The sequence below is a fragment of the Setaria viridis genome, chromosome 2 (assembly GCF_005286985.2).
Source record: "Setaria viridis chromosome 2, Setaria_viridis_v4.0, whole genome shotgun sequence".
NCBI classification, from domain to species: Eukaryota; Viridiplantae; Streptophyta; class Magnoliopsida; order Poales; family Poaceae; genus Setaria; species Setaria viridis.
In genome coordinates this window covers 37,976,728-37,993,320 of record NC_048264.2, presented here as the reverse complement: position 1 = coordinate 37,993,320, position 16,593 = coordinate 37,976,728, and the positions used below count along the sequence as shown (strand labels likewise).

At 47.0% G+C, this 16,593-nt stretch overlaps 3 protein-coding genes and 1 non-coding gene across 6 annotated transcripts; 2 read left to right on the top strand and 2 right to left on the bottom strand.

Annotated features, from left to right (window-relative positions):
* Positions 1 to 8,222: 8,222 nt before the first annotated feature.
* On the bottom strand, positions 8,223 to 8,363 carry LOC117846651 (small nucleolar RNA Z247). The gene has a single exon (XR_004638379.1). It is a non-coding gene; the product is annotated as a small nucleolar RNA Z247 (small nucleolar RNA).
* A 1,597-nt stretch (positions 8,364 to 9,960) lies between these two features.
* On the top strand, positions 9,961 to 12,749 carry LOC117844927 (uncharacterized). 3 transcript variants are annotated; one of them, XR_011897385.1, is made up of 3 exons: positions 9,968 to 10,704; positions 11,882 to 12,250; positions 12,338 to 12,749. XR_011897385.1 is itself a non-coding variant. In XM_034725778.2 (2 exons), exon 1 carries the CDS (start codon positions 9,972 to 9,974, stop codon positions 10,683 to 10,685), a length of 714 nt encoding a protein of 237 aa, XP_034581669.1. In that variant the 5' UTR covers positions 9,961 to 9,971; the 3' UTR covers positions 10,686 to 10,704; positions 11,758 to 12,749. The 3 variants fall into 3 exon arrangements, 2 of the variants coding, with proteins under 2 accessions (XP_034581669.1, XP_034581668.1); XM_034725778.2 differs by having other exon boundaries at positions 9,961 to 10,704; positions 11,758 to 12,749; XM_034725777.2 differs by having other exon boundaries at positions 11,882 to 12,749.
* Positions 10,916 to 12,740, bottom strand: LOC117844928 (uncharacterized). Its single transcript, XM_072291893.1, has 4 exons — positions 12,648 to 12,740; positions 12,055 to 12,304; positions 11,813 to 11,964; positions 10,916 to 11,532 (listed from the first exon to the last, which is right to left on the bottom strand). The coding sequence occupies exons 1-4, from the start codon at positions 12,738 to 12,740 to the stop codon at positions 11,194 to 11,196; spliced, it is 834 nt and encodes a 277-aa protein (XP_072147994.1). The 3' UTR covers positions 10,916 to 11,193.
* Positions 12,750 to 12,820: 71 nt separating the features above from the next.
* On the top strand, positions 12,821 to 16,420 carry LOC117844925 (uncharacterized). Its single transcript, XM_034725776.2, has 2 exons — positions 12,821 to 13,759; positions 15,658 to 16,420. The coding sequence occupies exon 1, from the start codon at positions 12,970 to 12,972 to the stop codon at positions 13,756 to 13,758; it is 789 nt and encodes a 262-aa protein (XP_034581667.1). The 5' UTR covers positions 12,821 to 12,969; the 3' UTR covers position 13,759; positions 15,658 to 16,420.
* Positions 16,421 to 16,593: the final 173 nt, after the last annotated feature.

The following is a 16,593-nucleotide window of genomic DNA, read 5'->3' as shown; positions in this document are numbered from 1 at the left end:
GCAAGAACAAAAAACAATGATTCGTCATCTTTCGAGACCGGAGGCAAGAACATGTAGAAATTGCAAAACTGAAAAAACAAAAGTCATCTACAGTAGCTAGCTGCTATCACATCCGATCCTATAGAACTCGTCGTAGGAGCAAAGCTGTAGGCGAGGAGGACGCGTGCATGCCGTTGTTGCGGCTGTCGTCAGTAATCGTTGCACTCCGGCGGCACCCCGCCGAAATACACGCCCCAGCCGAAGGAGGCGGCGCCGGCCAGGCCGGCGCTGCACGCGGCTAGGACAGGGCCGACCTCCGAGCACATGGCGAGGCCGGCCAGGCACGCCACGCAGAAGCTCACGGCCATGTTCCCCTTGAACGACAGCGTGTGGTTGAACTCCTCCTCCGCCACCTCCGTGGTGACCTCCGCCTCGCCGTTCATGGTTGCCATCGAGTGGGCGCCCGAGATCAGGTCAGGTCCTGACGTGCTGTGCGCGCCTAAAAATCTTCCGCCGCCGCCGCGATCTGCCTTTCCGAGATGGAGCTCGCCGAAACTCGACTCTGTGCTACTAGCGCCTTGTCAGCCTTGATGAGTTGGTCTCACGCCTCGCGTCGCCTGTGTATGGGATCATCGTCCTCCAGTCGATCTGCGTCTCTTGGCTGGAGTTTGTCCGACTCGGTTTCGATCGGCTGTTCGATTCGGCTTTGGGACGACGACGCGCCCGGACAAGGACACCGGCAGCAGGCCGAGGTCTCCTCGGACTCGATGTGCACGTGTTTGGCAAATAGCGATTGTATCACGAGCACGATGGCAGCAAACGTGCACGCGTACTTTACCAGGCGCGCACTGCGTTCACGAGGATCTGCGACCGCGATTCTAGCGCTAGGGGCAACGGAACTGATCAGGAATCGGCCACCGATCGGTGTGACCATGTCAGCTGGGCCTACACTGCTTGACAGTTTGGCACCAAGACGTTTGGGCCACCACAACAGACTCCAGACGACACACGTGACGGGCTACGGTCCAGGTAAAATCCCGACCTCCTCCACCACTCTTTGCTTTTGGCTTTTGCACTCCTCGGCTCCTCGCCGCCGTCGCGGCGAGCACCCACATCACCATCCACCGCCACCCGAGTACCCGACTCCTCCATGTAAATCCCAGCATTACCACAGCTGCGTGTTTATATATTGGCAAAGCTGCTTAAGAGATATACACGAGCAAGTCGTTTGTGATATGGTTCGGTTGAGATACAACTTGTCTATCAAGAACTCTATCTCTAATCAACCGACCATGTTATAGATATCTCTAATTCTCAATCTATCCAAGTCCAATACTATCAGTACTCATATGATGACGACTTATTCTAACAGCATCCCTCAATCTAAACTTCTCTTTCTCTTCAGGTTTAGATTGCTCTTAAAGTCTTCAAGCTTCTTGACATGCAATGCTTTTGTAAAACCATCTGCCAACTGATCTCTGAAAGGAATCAGCCGTACTCGGAGTTGCTTCTTAGCTACTCGTTCCTAAATAAAATGAAAATCAATTTCGATATGTTTTGCTCTTGCATGGAACACCTAGGGCCGGTCCTAAGATTTGGGAGGCTCGGGGCGAAAGTAAAACTCGGGACCCTTTCATATAAATATTATAATAAATATATATGAAATATTACCAATAAATACTTAATATCTAAAAGCAATATTCATATCAAATTATTTATATATATTACCTTAAAAGTTTCTTTTAACATTCCTCGATGCAAAGTCACTTATGATAGTGTTGATGTCAATCTCATCCAATAATTTCTTCTCGACGCATAATGTTGCCAAACCATTTAACCTCTCCTGAGTCATGTTGACCTCAAATAGTTCCTCAATAACTTCAATTTTGAAAAGCTTCTTTTCAAAAATCTCCATAGCAAACATTACGCCATCTAGCAAAATGAATTTCATAATCTTTAATTCAGAAATAAGATCATATACCTCAACATCAGATGAACCATCAAAAGAAAAAGTTTCTGCAAATTTAGTGCAACATTCTTAAAGTTCATTATCATTTAATGACTTCAAAGTGCTTGAGCTCATCAAAAATCCGAATATATCTTTAAACACCATGAGTTCTTTAAAGAAGCGATCTCCATATCAACCAAAATAAAAATATATTCAACTTCAAAAGCCTTCTCAGCTTCAAGAATTTCTTCTTGGCAATTACTTTCATCAAACTATTTTTTCCTCGTAGCACGATATTTTTCTGGAAATGATGCCTCTACACCCATGTCTGTTGCAATACCTTTGGCGATGATCAGACTAGAAGAAAACCCCTCATTTCTGTAATTCTCAAAGTATTGCGTTATACCTTGTATTTGCTTCAAAGTAGAGTCAATGCACATGGTTGGTGATTGCAACTTCTTGCTTACTTTATTTACAACAAATAAAATATCATGCCAGATAACTATATCAAGTAGAAAGTAGAAACTCAAAGCTGCCAAGTGCATCAAATAAATTTTTTGCATCACTTCTATCCTTAGGTTCAATGTCAGAAGCATGATATAACTCAGACAAAGCAGATCTTAACTCAGTAGCTTGACATCTTATTGCTGTAACACTTTTGATTCGACTCTCCCAACAAGTATTGGACAATGATTTCACAGTTAGACTAGGAACATGTTTAAGCAAAATATTCCACCTTTTCGTAGAACCAGCAAATAATACATATATGCGTTGAACAATTCCAAAAAATGAAACAACTTTTCCACTAGATTTTACCATATCACAAAGAGTAAGATGTAGACTATAGTATGCACATGGCATATACAATGCTCTTGGATTGATATCAAGTAACCATTTTTTTTACCCCTTTGTATTTTTCTTTCATATTAGAACCATTGTCATAGCCTTGACCCCTTATGTCACTAATATTTAGACCAAATGACTCCATAGATTCAAGCAATACATTAAAAAGTCCCAAACCAGATATGTCATCCACCTTCAAGAACTCCAAAAAGTACTCCTCAATTTTTATCTTGCCATCAGACACTAACACATCGAACTAATAAAGTCATTTGTTCTTGATGACTAACATCAGGGGTACAATCTAGGATAACGGAGAAATACTTAGCCTCTTTAACAATCTTTATGATAGAACTTGTGATATCAGAAGCCAAAAGAGATATCAACTCATTCTGAATTTTATGACTGAGATAATGATAATAAATTTCTTTATTCTAAATACGTCTAAGGTGGTCTTGCATTACCAAGTCAAATTCTGCAATCATCTCAACACAAGCTAAGAAATTACCATTACTATCATTATAAAGCTGCTCACTACTTCCTCTGAAAGCCAAATTGTGTTTATCAAGAAATTTCACAATGGCTATTATTCTTCACAAAACTTGCCTCAACCGTTCTTTCTCCTTTGTGATTTGCGGCTGCAATTCTTTGTCAATTGTTTCCTTTTTCCGTAGTCTAGCTCTCAATTCATTCCAACTGTTCATGTTACTAATATGCTCAACACTATTTTCATGTTCTCTAAGCTTCTCACTGATATGCTTCCAATTTCTTAACCCATCACCTGCTAAGGTAACTCTTGCTAGTGTTAGACTTGAAGATCTTATAGCAGAAATAAAAAATTTTGTCAGCATGCTTCGAATAAACTAACCATTTTCTATCATGTACCTCTCCATTGCTTAATTTTCTAGAATAATGAGCATATGAAAAATATCTTGAGGCAGCATCTAGAGGAAATTTGATATTTTCCTCTCTTATAGGCCCTTTCTTGACTAATATGTCTCTTACTTTATTATCAAGATTATCCTAATTTCTTGGATCATAAATATCTGAAGCGTAAATTGGTTCCTCATCAACATTGATATACACTTGATGCATTTACTGTGTTCTCAGAGTCACTTACATTGTTATCATCGATGTTGATATTAACATTTTCTTCCTAATTCCCATTAGTTGGTTCATCCGCAACAACTATTGCCAACTCATTTGGGTTCGTCGAAGCGCCCGTATTATTCTCAGGGCCCTGATAACTCTTGCAAAATTTATCCGTAGCTCCTCTCTGCGATTCTATCAACTCATCCACACGTCTTTTCCTTTTTCTTTTCTTGTAGCCTGATTCATATTCCCTAGACGACATGACATCTCACAGTGCTGAAATTATTATAAATACACAATAGTTATAAATCAGTTGAGATTAAATAACTTATGATAGTGAATTAGTAATTAATGGTATGAAGAATCGGGGAATTGGCAATCAAGCAGCGTACCTAGGTGCTTGTGCAGTCGAACAGTAATAGCCTGATCTCGTCCAGCGCAGTCGAATAGGAACAGAAACAACATGCGCACGACGGCACGAGTCACGATGGGGATCGCGCGCGCATGTGGTGGGAGTGCGGGCGCAGCACGCGTGGCGGCAGCACTGGGTAGCGTTGTGGTACTCTGTACTCGAGTGCACGCGCGGCGGCGGCGCTGGGTACTCGAGTGCTAATGTGCGATCTAATCACTGCGGCTGCATTTTAGCCTGGCGTCTCGGTCTCTGGCGATCTTTAATTGCGTTGCCCTTTAGGCCAGCCTAAAGGCTAAAGGCACCTGATACCAGACGTGAGACGTCATGCCACCTGACACTTGGGGTGGGGCCCCTCGGATTTGGGGGCCCAAGGCAGCCGCCCTTTGCCCCCCCCCCCCCAAGGGCCGACCCTAGGAACACCGGATTTGCATATAGATAGGTGGCTCCCAAATTATCACACCATAAACAAGACGACCATTCTATTTGAACACCAAGTTCTAGTAGTAAAGACTCCAACCATATTATCTCAGCAGTAGCATCGGCCATTGCTTTGTATTCAGCTTCAGTGCTTGACCTTGAGACAGTAGCCTACTTCCTAGCACTCCAGGAAATAAGGTTAGGACCAAAGTACACAGCAAAGCCTCCAGTGGACTTCATGTCATCTATACTTCCAGCTCAATCTGCATCTAAGAAGGCACTGATGAGGGTAGAGTTAGAAAGTTGAATGTTTAGTCCAATATCACTAGTAAACTTTATGTATCGAAGAATTCTTTAACTGCCGTCTAGTGCATTGTTGTAGGAGCATGCAAGAAGTGACACATTGTATTTACCACAAAGGCTAGATCCGGTCTAGTGAGAGTAAGGTATTGAAGTGCCCCCACAATACTTCTATAACGAGTACTATCATCTTGACTGAGTGGTTCTCCTTCAAACCTTGAAAGCTTCTCACTTGTAGATAGTGGAGTTGGCGATGGTTTACAACTTGTCATACCTGCATGAGCTAGAATGTTCTTTGCATACTTTTCTTGTGTGAGAAGAAGGTTATTCTTGTGTCGCTGCACTTCTATTCCAAGGAAATAATGAAGATCTCCCAAATCCTTTAATGCAAAATCTTTCTTAAGGTCAAGTAACAAAGCTGCCACCGCTTCACTAGAGGAGCTTATTACAATAATGTCATCAACATAAATTAACATATAGATTATGACTTGAGACTTGTGATAAATAAATAGAGAATTATCTAATTTAGATGCTTGAAAACAAAGATTTAGAAGTTTAGAGCTTAGCTTAGCATACCAGGCCTAAGGAGCTTGTTTCAGACCATACATAGTTTTATCCAACTTACATACAAGATGTGAAGCACCAGCTTGTTCAAAACCAGGAGGTTGTCTCATGTACACCTCTTCTTCCAGAACACCATGTAGAAACGTGTTCTATACATCTAGCTGTCTCAAGCACCACCCTCTGGAAACTGCAACCGAGAGAAGAAGTCTTACTATAGCAATTTTGACCATTGAGCTAAAGGTATCTTCATAATCAATTCTATATCTTTGTCTAAATCCCTTTGCTACTAGACGAGCCTTGTATCTATCAACAGTCCCATGTGTCTTTCTCTTGACTTTATACAACCATTTGCAATCAATTATATTCTTGCCTTTCTTCTCTGGAACTAAATGCCATGTATGGTTCTTGAGCAATGCAACAAACTCATCATTCATAGCTTGCTTCCGTCTTGGATCATCAATAGCTTCTTGTAAACTTTGTGGTTCACTAGTAGAATAGTAGTTTCCATACCGTATAGTGCCATCATGGAACTTTTTAGGCTTAACTATGCCACTTTGAAGCCTTGTGCGCCACCTGGGGGGGTCATATGGTCACTAGATGCCTGTGTATTGGAAACCACAGATGATCCTAGTGTTGGTGCAGAAGATCCAGACAAAGGCAACGAATCCTCTTGAATGGCCGTGGGAACATGCGATGTAGGCGCTATCGATGCGGTGGGGCGCTGTCGGCTGCTGTCCCCCCCCCCCCCACATGGCGACGCAGCGCTGGTTCCGGCAACCTCGGACGCATCTGCTGTCGGGGCAGTTGGATCAGCACTAGGATCCGCACCGGATACTCCCACCAGGTGCAGCGAATGCACCTAGGATCGCGTGTCCGGATCGTCTGCATCCCGTGCGGCTGCGTTCCGAAGCTCCCAGTGCCCATCTAGTGTTGAGTTAGACTCTAAATTTTCATGCAATTCTTCATTGTCAACATAGTTAGTAGGATTAGTAATATGATCAAGACAACCTACATCCCCTAGATTGCGAAGATCATCAGGAAGAAGAACAATTTCACGACGAAGAAGGGCTCCGGCATTAGGATGTAAGTGAGCAAAGGGAAATTATGACTCATTAAAGACAACATCGTGGGAGATGTAGACGCACCTGGTTGAGATATCCAGGCATTTGAACCCTTTGTGCAAGACACTGTAGCTACGAAAAGCACATTATATAGAGCAAACGAAAGTTTGTGAGAATTATTGGGTCTTAGGTTGGGCCAACAGGCCCAACCAAATATGCGCAGGGAGTTGTAGTTGGGTTGTTCATGAAGCAAGCGGCTAACAGGAGTATCATAATCAATAACCTTGCTAGGCAGAATATTTATAAGATAGCTAGCAGTCAGGAACGCTTGGTCCCAAAATTTCAAGGGCATTGAAGCATTAGCCAATAGAGCAAGACCAACCTCTACAATGTAGTGATGTTTTTTCTCGGCAGCCCCATTTTGTTGATGAGCGTGAGGGCAAGAGACTCGATGTGTGATCCCAAGCCGCTGAAAGAAGGAGTTTAGCTTTTCATATTCTCCCCCAATCACTTTGCATAGAGAGGATCTTTTTATTGAACTGTCGCTCAACTAAATTTTGGAAGTTCTGAAAGATTTGGAAAATATCAGATTTCTTTTTAAGAAGATAAAGCCAAGTGTATTTACTGTAATCATCAATAAAACTCACATAATAGGTATAGCGACCAACAAACTTGGGTGTAGGGCCCAAACATTGGAATATATTATATCAAGAGGAGCATTAGATGCATTATGTGAACTTGAATAAGGTAATTGGTGGCTCTTGGCCATCTGATATGAATCACACACTGACTCAGAACTTTTATCACTAACACATGGAAGATTATTCTTGCTAAGAACGCGCTCAACTTTGGGAAAAGAAGGATGACCTAATCTGCTCAAAGGTGGACGGTTTATTGAGTCCATAAACTTGTTTGACGGGACCTCCTCTTGATGTATGTGACTTGAGGGAATTCAAGCCACCTTGACATCACCTTGGTGCAGAATGTTCTTCGTTTCCTAATCCTTGATAAGAAAGAATTTGGGTGAAACTTAAGGAAGGTATTTTTATCGGAAGCTAGGCGATAGATAGATATAAGATTTTTATGGATACTTGGAACATGAAGAATATCTTTTAGATGTAAATCTCTAACAGGGGTATGTAAAGTTGAATGACCAATATTACTAATTTTCATACCTGCACCATTTATAGTATGAACTTGATCATGCCCATTATACTTGTCTTTGACAGTTAGCTTGTCAAGTTCTCCAGTTATATGGTCTGATGCCCACTGTCAACATACTAATTTGTGTCACAGCCATAACCAGTTGATGCCGCGCCTGCCATCTTGTTGTTTTGTTGTTGACCATCATCTTCATCATACCTATACCAGCATCTTGGAGCCTCATGCCCCACCTTCTTACAAATCTGACGGACGGGCTTGCCGCTCTATCCTCCTTGCTTGTGTTGGTTCCCACCGTTGCTGTTGTTGCGATTTGGAGGGCCACGGCCACCGCCGCCACGCCCTCGATTGTTCTTGTTCCCGCGGCCACGGTAGCTTCCTTGCCCGCGACTAGCTAAGTTAGCCGAGGACTGATACTGCCCTGCATCTTGATACATCTCGAGGCGAAGCTCATAGGCCATCAACTGAGAATAAAGCTCGGAGAGCGAGATGGGCTCAACTCGCCCAAGCATTGAGGACACAAACGAGTTGTATTCAAAATCAAGACCATCGAGAATATGCGATACAACCTCAACATCTTGTTGATTGTCCCTACTGCAGCGAGCTCATCCTTGATGGCGCGCATCTTGTTGAAGTAGGTTGATGTAGCCATGCTACCCTTCTTGAGACTAGCGAGTTGCATGCGAAGATTCGTCACGCAAGCTCTGGAGTGTGCTGCAAACATGATTTGCAGCGCTTGCCAAGCTTCTGCCGAGGTTGTGACCGTTGCCACTTGCGCCAACACGTCCTTGGTGATGGAATTGAGCAAGTAGCTCAGCAGTTGCTGGTCTTTGGCCACCCACGAATCATACGTGGGGTTTGGCACAAGTTCCTTCTTCAACTTTGGCCACCTCAAGGGTTTTGGGCGGCTCACCAACAGTTCCATCTAGGATCCCCATGTACTGGGCGCCGCATACGGCAGAGAGGAATTGGGCTTTCCACATGATGTAGTTATCTCTCGTGAGCATCTTAGATATGGGTGGTCCAAGTTGTGCCGGCGTGGAAGAAAACGACACCATTGCTTGACTTGGAGGATTGTAGATGTAAAAGTGGTAGAACATGGTTACCTATCCCGACATTGCACGGCTAGGTGTTTATATATTAGATATACACGAGCAAGTCGTTTGTGATATGGTTCGGTCGAGATACAACTTGTTACTTGGCTACCAAGAACTCTATCTCAAATCAACTGACCAAACCAACTACGACTTGATATTGTTACATATATCTCTGACTCTCAATCTATCCAAGTCCAATACTATCAGTACTGACGACTTATTCTAACACTCCAATCTCCCTCCCTCCCCCGCTGCGGCGGCCCCACGCCGCTCCCCTGAACTTCCCGGCCATCTCTCACTTCCCTGCGCCACCGCACCGGGACGGAGATGGTGCGATCCGACGAGCACAGAGCCGCGCTCGCCAACATCGGCGCTTTTCTGGCGCTCGTGCTCCTGGGCTTGGTCACCCCCTCCATCACGCCGCTGTACCAGGCACTGTGCTAGCAGACCGCCTCGGTCGGCTTCTTCGCGGCCGCCGTCACCGTCTGGAGGCACCCGGTCGTCTGGTACCCCGTCGTCAGGTGCTGGTACAACCGGCTGAGGCAGAAGAAGGCCAAGCCGGCGCCTGGTTACTGATCCGCGCCTACTGTTGGCTAGCCACTACGGATCGGGGAGTAGAAGGAAGATGTGTTCAGTTTCACTGTTTCAGTCAGACTTTGTGACTCGCTATATTTGCAAGAGCAACGTAATTTCTTTCGCTCCTTACTGCTTCAATTCCCTGCTGAAGACCTATATTCTGTATGAATGGATCAGCTCTCCATTTGCACAATCATTTTTGTCATGCTGAATTACTGATGTGAGGATAATAACCAAACAGATTCTTCAGCTTGGTTGACACATTTTTGAGGGATCAAGTCCTCGAGCAAATCAATCGTCATGATTTTTATAATTAGGCTGATAATGTCAGAACAATCATAAGATTACGGTGACAGGATTAGAAACAATAAAAAACTCTACTGACTCAGATGATGTTCTTGTCTGTCACCGCCGCGGCGATCCGGGGACCACACTATGGGCCGTGTAAGAAGCCGACCAGGACAGGCCGGGCCGGAAAAAAAAATGGGCTCCTCAGTCGGCTGTTCTGCTGCTGCGGCTACCTAATGGGCTCACCGATCTTCTTCTTCTTATCTTCGTGCGAGTCGGTCCGCCGGTCGATTGGGAGCAAATCGCCTCCGGCGCCGCCGCAGCGATCGCCCAACTCCACCCCACTGCCTCCTCCCTCCCCGCACCACGATCGCCTCGCCACCGCTCCGTCCCCGCCGCCGTCACCTCGCCCCCAACGCGCTCATCCGACGCGCCGTTCCCCGCCGTCCGCGGCCCCGCGCTCCAGCCGTTCGACGAAACGCCACCGAGCCACTGGCGTGCGTCTGCTCCACGCGCACTCGCGCTTCCAGCTTCCCCCGCCGTTCCTGGAGAGCCAAGCCGGGAGGGGAGGCCGCCGATCCATGTCCCTCGCGAAGCGGTACGTGCTGCGCCTCTTCATCTCCCTCAAGTACGTGACGGCGAACGTGGTGGACCGGCAGAGCGGCCGCATCGTGACGACCGCCTCGACCGCGGAGCGGCCGCTGCGGGACGGGCTGGAGTGCGGCCGCGCCTGCAACGCAAAGGCGGCCGCCGCAGTCGGGGAGGTGCTCGCCATGCGCCTCAAGGTGGACGGCCTGGCCCGGGAGCCCATACACGCCGACGCCGCGAAGGAGGTCGCCAAGAAGGGGTTCAAGAACCAGACCAAGGTCTGGGCCATCCTCAACGCGCTGCGGAACCACGGCGTCAACCTCCACATCGATGACGATGGCGACCACAGGAGGCATGTCTGAAGCAATCATCAGCTCACCAGTTTGTTCCTCGAACCCTCTGGCTTTGCTCTTTAATTAGTCTGCATGCTTGCTCCCAGCTCCTCAACCTCAATGTGTATGCCAGTATGATGCTCAATTGAAGTTTGGTAATCCTTTGTGTGGCTGTGACAAGATCACTACTGCAACTTCTGTGTGAATTGCCACTTTGATATCACCTCTCAGTTACTTAATTTAACCACCTATATATATTATGCAAACAAGGGGGAAATGAACGAGCAATTTCAGCAAAATACCAAGCAGGGTAATTGCCCTAGTGGGATGGAAATTTACATCCAATGGTGTTTTGGTAGTTCGAACAAGGTGACACAGGTCTGATAGATACATAAGACTCCAAGAACTGATAAATTTTACTTGCCTGGTAGCAAGACACAATTAAACCACAGAGCACTTTCACAAAACATGATGCTACGGTGGCAATTAGCAGAACGCTCACAGAATAGAATGGCTGCATAATTTTACTTGCTACTTGTTAGTCATATAGTGTCAGACTGAGTGCCTCCAGGTTCTTATACGCTTTGAGCTGATTAAAAGCACTATCCAGCAGAGCCTTCTTACTGCTGTTGATCACTTCCCTTGACTGTTTGAGCTCACTCTTAGCTGCAATCAACTCGTTCTCCAGGTTCTTTATCTTCAGCTCATCCCTGACCTTCTCGAGGTCCCTGATCCTCTCCTCGATCAACTGTAGGCTCTTATGATCATGATGACTTACTGGTGGCGCAAGAGCCCAGAACATGTCATCTTGTAATGGTGGAGCTGAGGGTGTAGTGTGCCAAGTTTTTGAACTGCTTCCTAGTACCACTACCATTTTCTGCAACAAACAGAACAAAGTAGAGTGTTAGTTTCAGTTATTGAAATCATGGTGGAACCATGAACATAGAACCTCTGTTAACTCCCTGGACTGCTAAAATATGACTAACTGTTCAGATTCAGTGTTTGTCCTCAACATGGGGTATCGGGGTTTCAGTCTAATCTGGTGTTTGTCTTTTGCAAATCCATGTCATAACTCACAACTGTGCATTATCCCCCATTACAGTTTCCAGTGAAAATCGAAGTATATCAAAAGACATTCATCTGGAAACTTGAAGTACCTGGTTGTGATTCTCAACTGCTGGATCAGGATGCACAACTTTGACACTCTTCTTTGTCTTCTTCTTCAGCCAGTGGCAGATCTCTGTTGGATCCACCTTCCCAACCACCGTGACAACCCCAGTGTCAACATCCCCTACCGAAGTTTCAATTCCTATGGCACGATAAAGCGAAATGTCTCAAGAATGGCCAACGGGGTCTACACAGAGAAAGAAAAGGAGATCAACAGTCAGCATCGGTGTACCCCTGAGACTCCCGATGGACGCCATGGCCTTCTCGACTTTCTTGACGCAGCCAATGCAGCGGCACTGCATCTCGACCTGGAGCGTGAATCGCCTGGCCCCCTCCTGTGGATTGAAGAACCAAATCCATCTGTCACTCCTGACGAAAAGAACCAGCAACAGAGGAATGAGAAGGTGAAGCCCCACACCGTCCCCATGGTAGAGTCCTGACTCCCTTCTGTGATGCTGTTCGCCGTTGGCGGCGATCACAGTCTAGACTGCCGGTGACTTGGGTCGTTTAAATAGATGCATCAGGTGTTGTTGACTGGGGAGTGCGCGCCACTTGTTGCTTCGTTCGTTGGTCAGCTGCAAGTTAATGGGAGGGAGCGGAGTTCCATGCGGATTTGTGAATCAGAGGAGCCACCGGTTTGCATGCTCGTTTGACTCGACCGTTCACATTGGCTGGTGTTTCATTCAGTGTTCCTGTACTGTTATTTCGAGGAGAAGAAAAAAAATCACAGAGACTCGTGCTTCGAAGGGGAGAAGTGCACGTATGTGCCTCAAAACTTCACTTCCTTTTCATCTGGCATGAGATATAGCCATAGTGTAATCTTACACTGGTTGCTCGTGTTTCTTTTGTGATGTTTGCCCTCGTTGTAAAACCGTGCAATGCTGGTATATTTTCCAATGCATGATAACCTCCTTTCATCGTGTTAAATGATTGATTCTCCCCTGCTCATCGCCTACACTACCAAACGTGAGTTTGCAGCCTGTATGACTGCAGCGGAAGCCTCTAGTGGGCTTCCTTGTAGCAGAATTTGGCCCATATACTACTAGTACGCGGCCCAATCACGTTCGGCCCAGAGAAAAACATAATACAGTGGCTTCCGAGGCCTGGCTGACATCCGGACACTGGGCAGGAAAAAAGCACAAGCAAAATGTCTCGCCGGCGGCGAGGAGGCTCCGACTCCGACGGCGACGACGACAGCTTCCTCTATCGCTACCCGCTCCCCTCCGCCGCCGCCTCTTCGAGTGCCTCCGGGGGAGGCGGCGGCAAGCCCCGGGGTGGGGGCAGCGGCGGAGGCGGGGGTTCCGGTGGCCTCGCGCCGTCCAAGTCGACGGTGTACGTATCCAACCTGGACTTCGCGCTCACCAACTCCGACCTCCACCTCCTCTTCTCCCGCTTCGGCCGCGTCGCGCGCGTCACCATCCTCAAGGACCGCGACTCCCGCCGCAGCCGCGGGGTCGCCTTCGTCCTCTTCGTCCGCCGCGAGGACGCTGCTGCCGCGGCCGCCGAGATGCACGGCAAGGTGCTCAACGGGCGGACGCTCTCCGCCTCCATCGCCTCCGACAACGGCCGCGCCGCGGAGTTCATCCGCCGCCGCGTGTACCGCGACAAGTCGCGGTGCTACGAGTGCGGCGAGGAGGGGCACCTCTCCTACGAGTGCCCCCGCAACCAGCTCGGGCCCCGCGAGAGGCCCGCGCCGTCTAAGAAATCGCGCCGCGGCGGCGGCGGTGGTCGAGGGGGAGGAGGGGTGGCCTGGCACTCGGACGACGACGAGGAGGCCGCCGCCACGGCGTTCGAGGACGACCGGTGGGCGTCGGTGGTGGATACGAGGGGCGAGGAGGAGAAGGCTGCTGAGAAGGAGGATGGGAAGGCGAAGGCGGCGAGGAGGGAGAAGAGGAAAGGCTACTTCAGCGACGAGAGTGACGAGGAAGACGACTAAGGTTCAGTGTATCCTGCTAGCGTTCTTGTGATTTGACAAAGAGATCTAGGAGATCAACACCTTAGTGTTTGTATCCTAGCTTCTTCAAATTTCACAAGTTAATTGATGTATGATTACTAGTTACAAACTTCGTCTTGTCACTGTATTGTTTCTATGATTATTAAGCATATTATTCATTTGAGCAATGCCCCTGGTTTGGCTACTATGGCTTTTGTTGATAAAAAATGGCCATTCAGAAAAGCTTGATTGTTTGTCAATTTTAGATCTAGCAATGAAATGCATTTCAGCACTGCTTGTCATCATACTTATGTTGCCGGTGCCTTGATTTCCATGATTTTGTCAAGGACTTTATTATTGCTTCTAGTAGCTTGTTGCCAGCTATTGTTTTGTTACTAGCTGTGTATGCTTCGCTGGATGTCTTAATTACATCTCCTGTATCGTTGTGTTTTGAATTCTTTTCACTCTTCGGATTAAATTTTCGTATATCACTAAGGTTCATTTGTTGCAATAAATCACTTTGCATACTGCCTAGACTTAGAGGGGACACATAAAGGCAGCATTTTTTTTTATCTAGCTTTGGGAACTTAGGATACAACTCAGCTTATACCTGAAACAGTCTCAAATCGAATACATCTCTCTTTTTTTACTATCATTTAAAAAACTGATAAAGTTCATTCTGTCTTACTTTTCATCATGTGGTGAAAATGTTGTGTTCTGATACCATTTTGTTTCTGTTGCAATTTCTTGCTTTTCAGGACTGTTTTCATGTAGTTAATTTGATATATCAGTAAAGAGATCAAACCATCTCCATCATGAAAGTTGAAACATAGTCAGATTTTGTAACGTCCAGGGCTTTAGTGTATGCAGTATACAACAAAGTTGAAAATGTGATTTTTCTCGAGGCATTGTTAGTTGGTTACTACATTCTTCTTGTTCATGAGTTGGTGAACTGTTGTTTAGGACAATGACTGCAAACATTGTTGCACTAAAAAAAACCAGCATAGTCACAGGTAGTTTTCAGGAAGGTTGTAGAACCAAGTTGAGTCCCTTTGCCTTAAGGTTGACCAGCAAGTCAGCAACTCTATCCTGTCAGGAATACGAGGTGCTGAAACGTGTTGCCGATATCCTGGTTTGGAAGAAAAGTGTGAATCTTGGAACTGTAAGGATGGACTTCAGATTTCAGGGTTAGTAATATTTGGGATGGTTTCCAGGATATATATATATGGTGGGGACATGAATGTCGCACACTTGACTGCTTAGGTCAGGACCGGTAGTATTGTTTCTTGTGCAAGAGTTTTGACTTCAGCAAATGTGAGAGATTATTATGGGCAATAGAAGAAGGCTAAGCAGGGAGCAAAAGACAAATATACTAAACAAATCTGTTTAATATCTTAGTTTTTTGAGTTGTTGGTTGCTGTTACATATGCAGTCAATTAGTGGCTTGCCTCGTGCTTCCATATTCAGGGATTAGCATCTCAATTCTATAAGCTTTTTATTAGTTCCTGCATTTGAAATATGCATGATATGGTTGGCACGATATTCCTTCTGCATTATTTGACTATGGCAGTTCATAATGTAGAGGCGTGTTTCTGACATGAACCTCTCAGTGAAAGAATGTATCCTTTGGACTTTGCTTGATCTGAGTAGCATGCACAAACACGGGATGCTTCCTCTAGACCTCTACCCATGTACATTTCATTTACTAAGCTACATTGTGTTCTGGTTGTGGTGTAATTTGTATCATTAGCAAGGGCAACATGAAATAAATGGTTAGCACTGAACTTGAATTAAATATGTTGACCCCAGTTGCATTTCTGTTGTGGTTTCATCATTTTTTGCTTTCATGTGCTAGTTATTAGAATGGTGACACAATCTAATCTTTTTATTGATACTTGACAGTTGACGTGCCAAATGCTCAGCAAGTGAAAGCTTCTTAAAGAAAAACAGTCTTTAGGGTGCCTTTGGTTGGGCTTTTGGGAGCTGCTTTTGCTTCTCAAAAGCCAAAAGCCAACCAAAGGGCTACCCAACTCATAGGTGCTTTGGGCAAAAGCAGCTTCCTCCTCAGTACAAAATCCACAGCCGCTCAGCCCTGCTTCCTCCGGCTGTGGAACGGTAATTTCAAAGAAATTACCCACCTGCCACTGGTTATGAGGTACCGATTCGTTTTCTTTTCCTCGATCTCCTCTCGGTCCTCCCTCTCGTTCCCGATAGAACACAGAGGCGCGGTGGCGCCCCGCAGCCCTCTCTGGCAGCCCCCTCAACCGAGCTCCGGCGGCGCTCCTCTTCCATCTCCGGCGGCCCCCTTCTCTCCCTCTGTCTTCTGGGCAGCGTGGCGGTGGGCATCCTTGCGGGACCGGTGGCGGACACCCGCAGATCCGGCGGCCGCCCTCCGTACTTCGGCGACGCCCATCTTCAGACCCCCTCCTTTCCTCCCGGCGGCACATCTTGTCGGCGGCGGCGCAATAGGAGGCCGGCGGTGCTTCTGCTGCCGAGGCCAGGCAATGCAACAGGGAAGGGGCTAGGGACGGGCTCTTTTTCTCCTTCGGCGGCACCCCTCCTGACTGGCGAGCACGAGCGCAGGGAAGGGGCACGACGGCCGGCAGGCGCGGGGACGGACCCCTCTTCTCCTTCGGCTCCTGGCCGGTGAGCACGAGCGTAGGGAAGGGGCGGCAGTGGCCGGCGGGCGCGGGGACGAGCTCCTCCTAGTGCTCCCGAGGAGGTCAACGCCGACAGCTCCAACGCGGGTCTTCGGCCGGCTTGCTCCCGAGCGGCAGGTCCTCGAGCCCCCAGAGGTTGGCGCGGGCGCGGCCCCTATCCCGGCCCTGGTCTCGGCAG

Coding starts and splice junctions, on each gene's coding strand:
- LOC117844927 (XM_034725778.2), top strand. CDS start 9,972: ATGGGCTCACCGATCTTCTTCTTCTTATCTTCGTGCGAGTCGGTCCGC.
- LOC117844928 (XM_072291893.1), bottom strand. CDS start 12,740: ATGAAAGGAGGTTATCATGCATTGGAAAATATACCAGCATTGCACGGT. Junction 12,305..12,647: donor AAGAAACACGAGCAACCAGT/GTAAGATTACAC, acceptor CCGGCAGTCTAG/ACTGTGATCGCCGCCAACGG. Junction 11,965..12,054: donor GTCCATCGGGAGTCTCAGGG/GTACACCGATGC, acceptor ATCGTGCCATAG/GAATTGAAACTTCGGTAGGG.
- LOC117844925 (XM_034725776.2), top strand. CDS start 12,970: ATGTCTCGCCGGCGGCGAGGAGGCTCCGACTCCGACGGCGACGACGAC.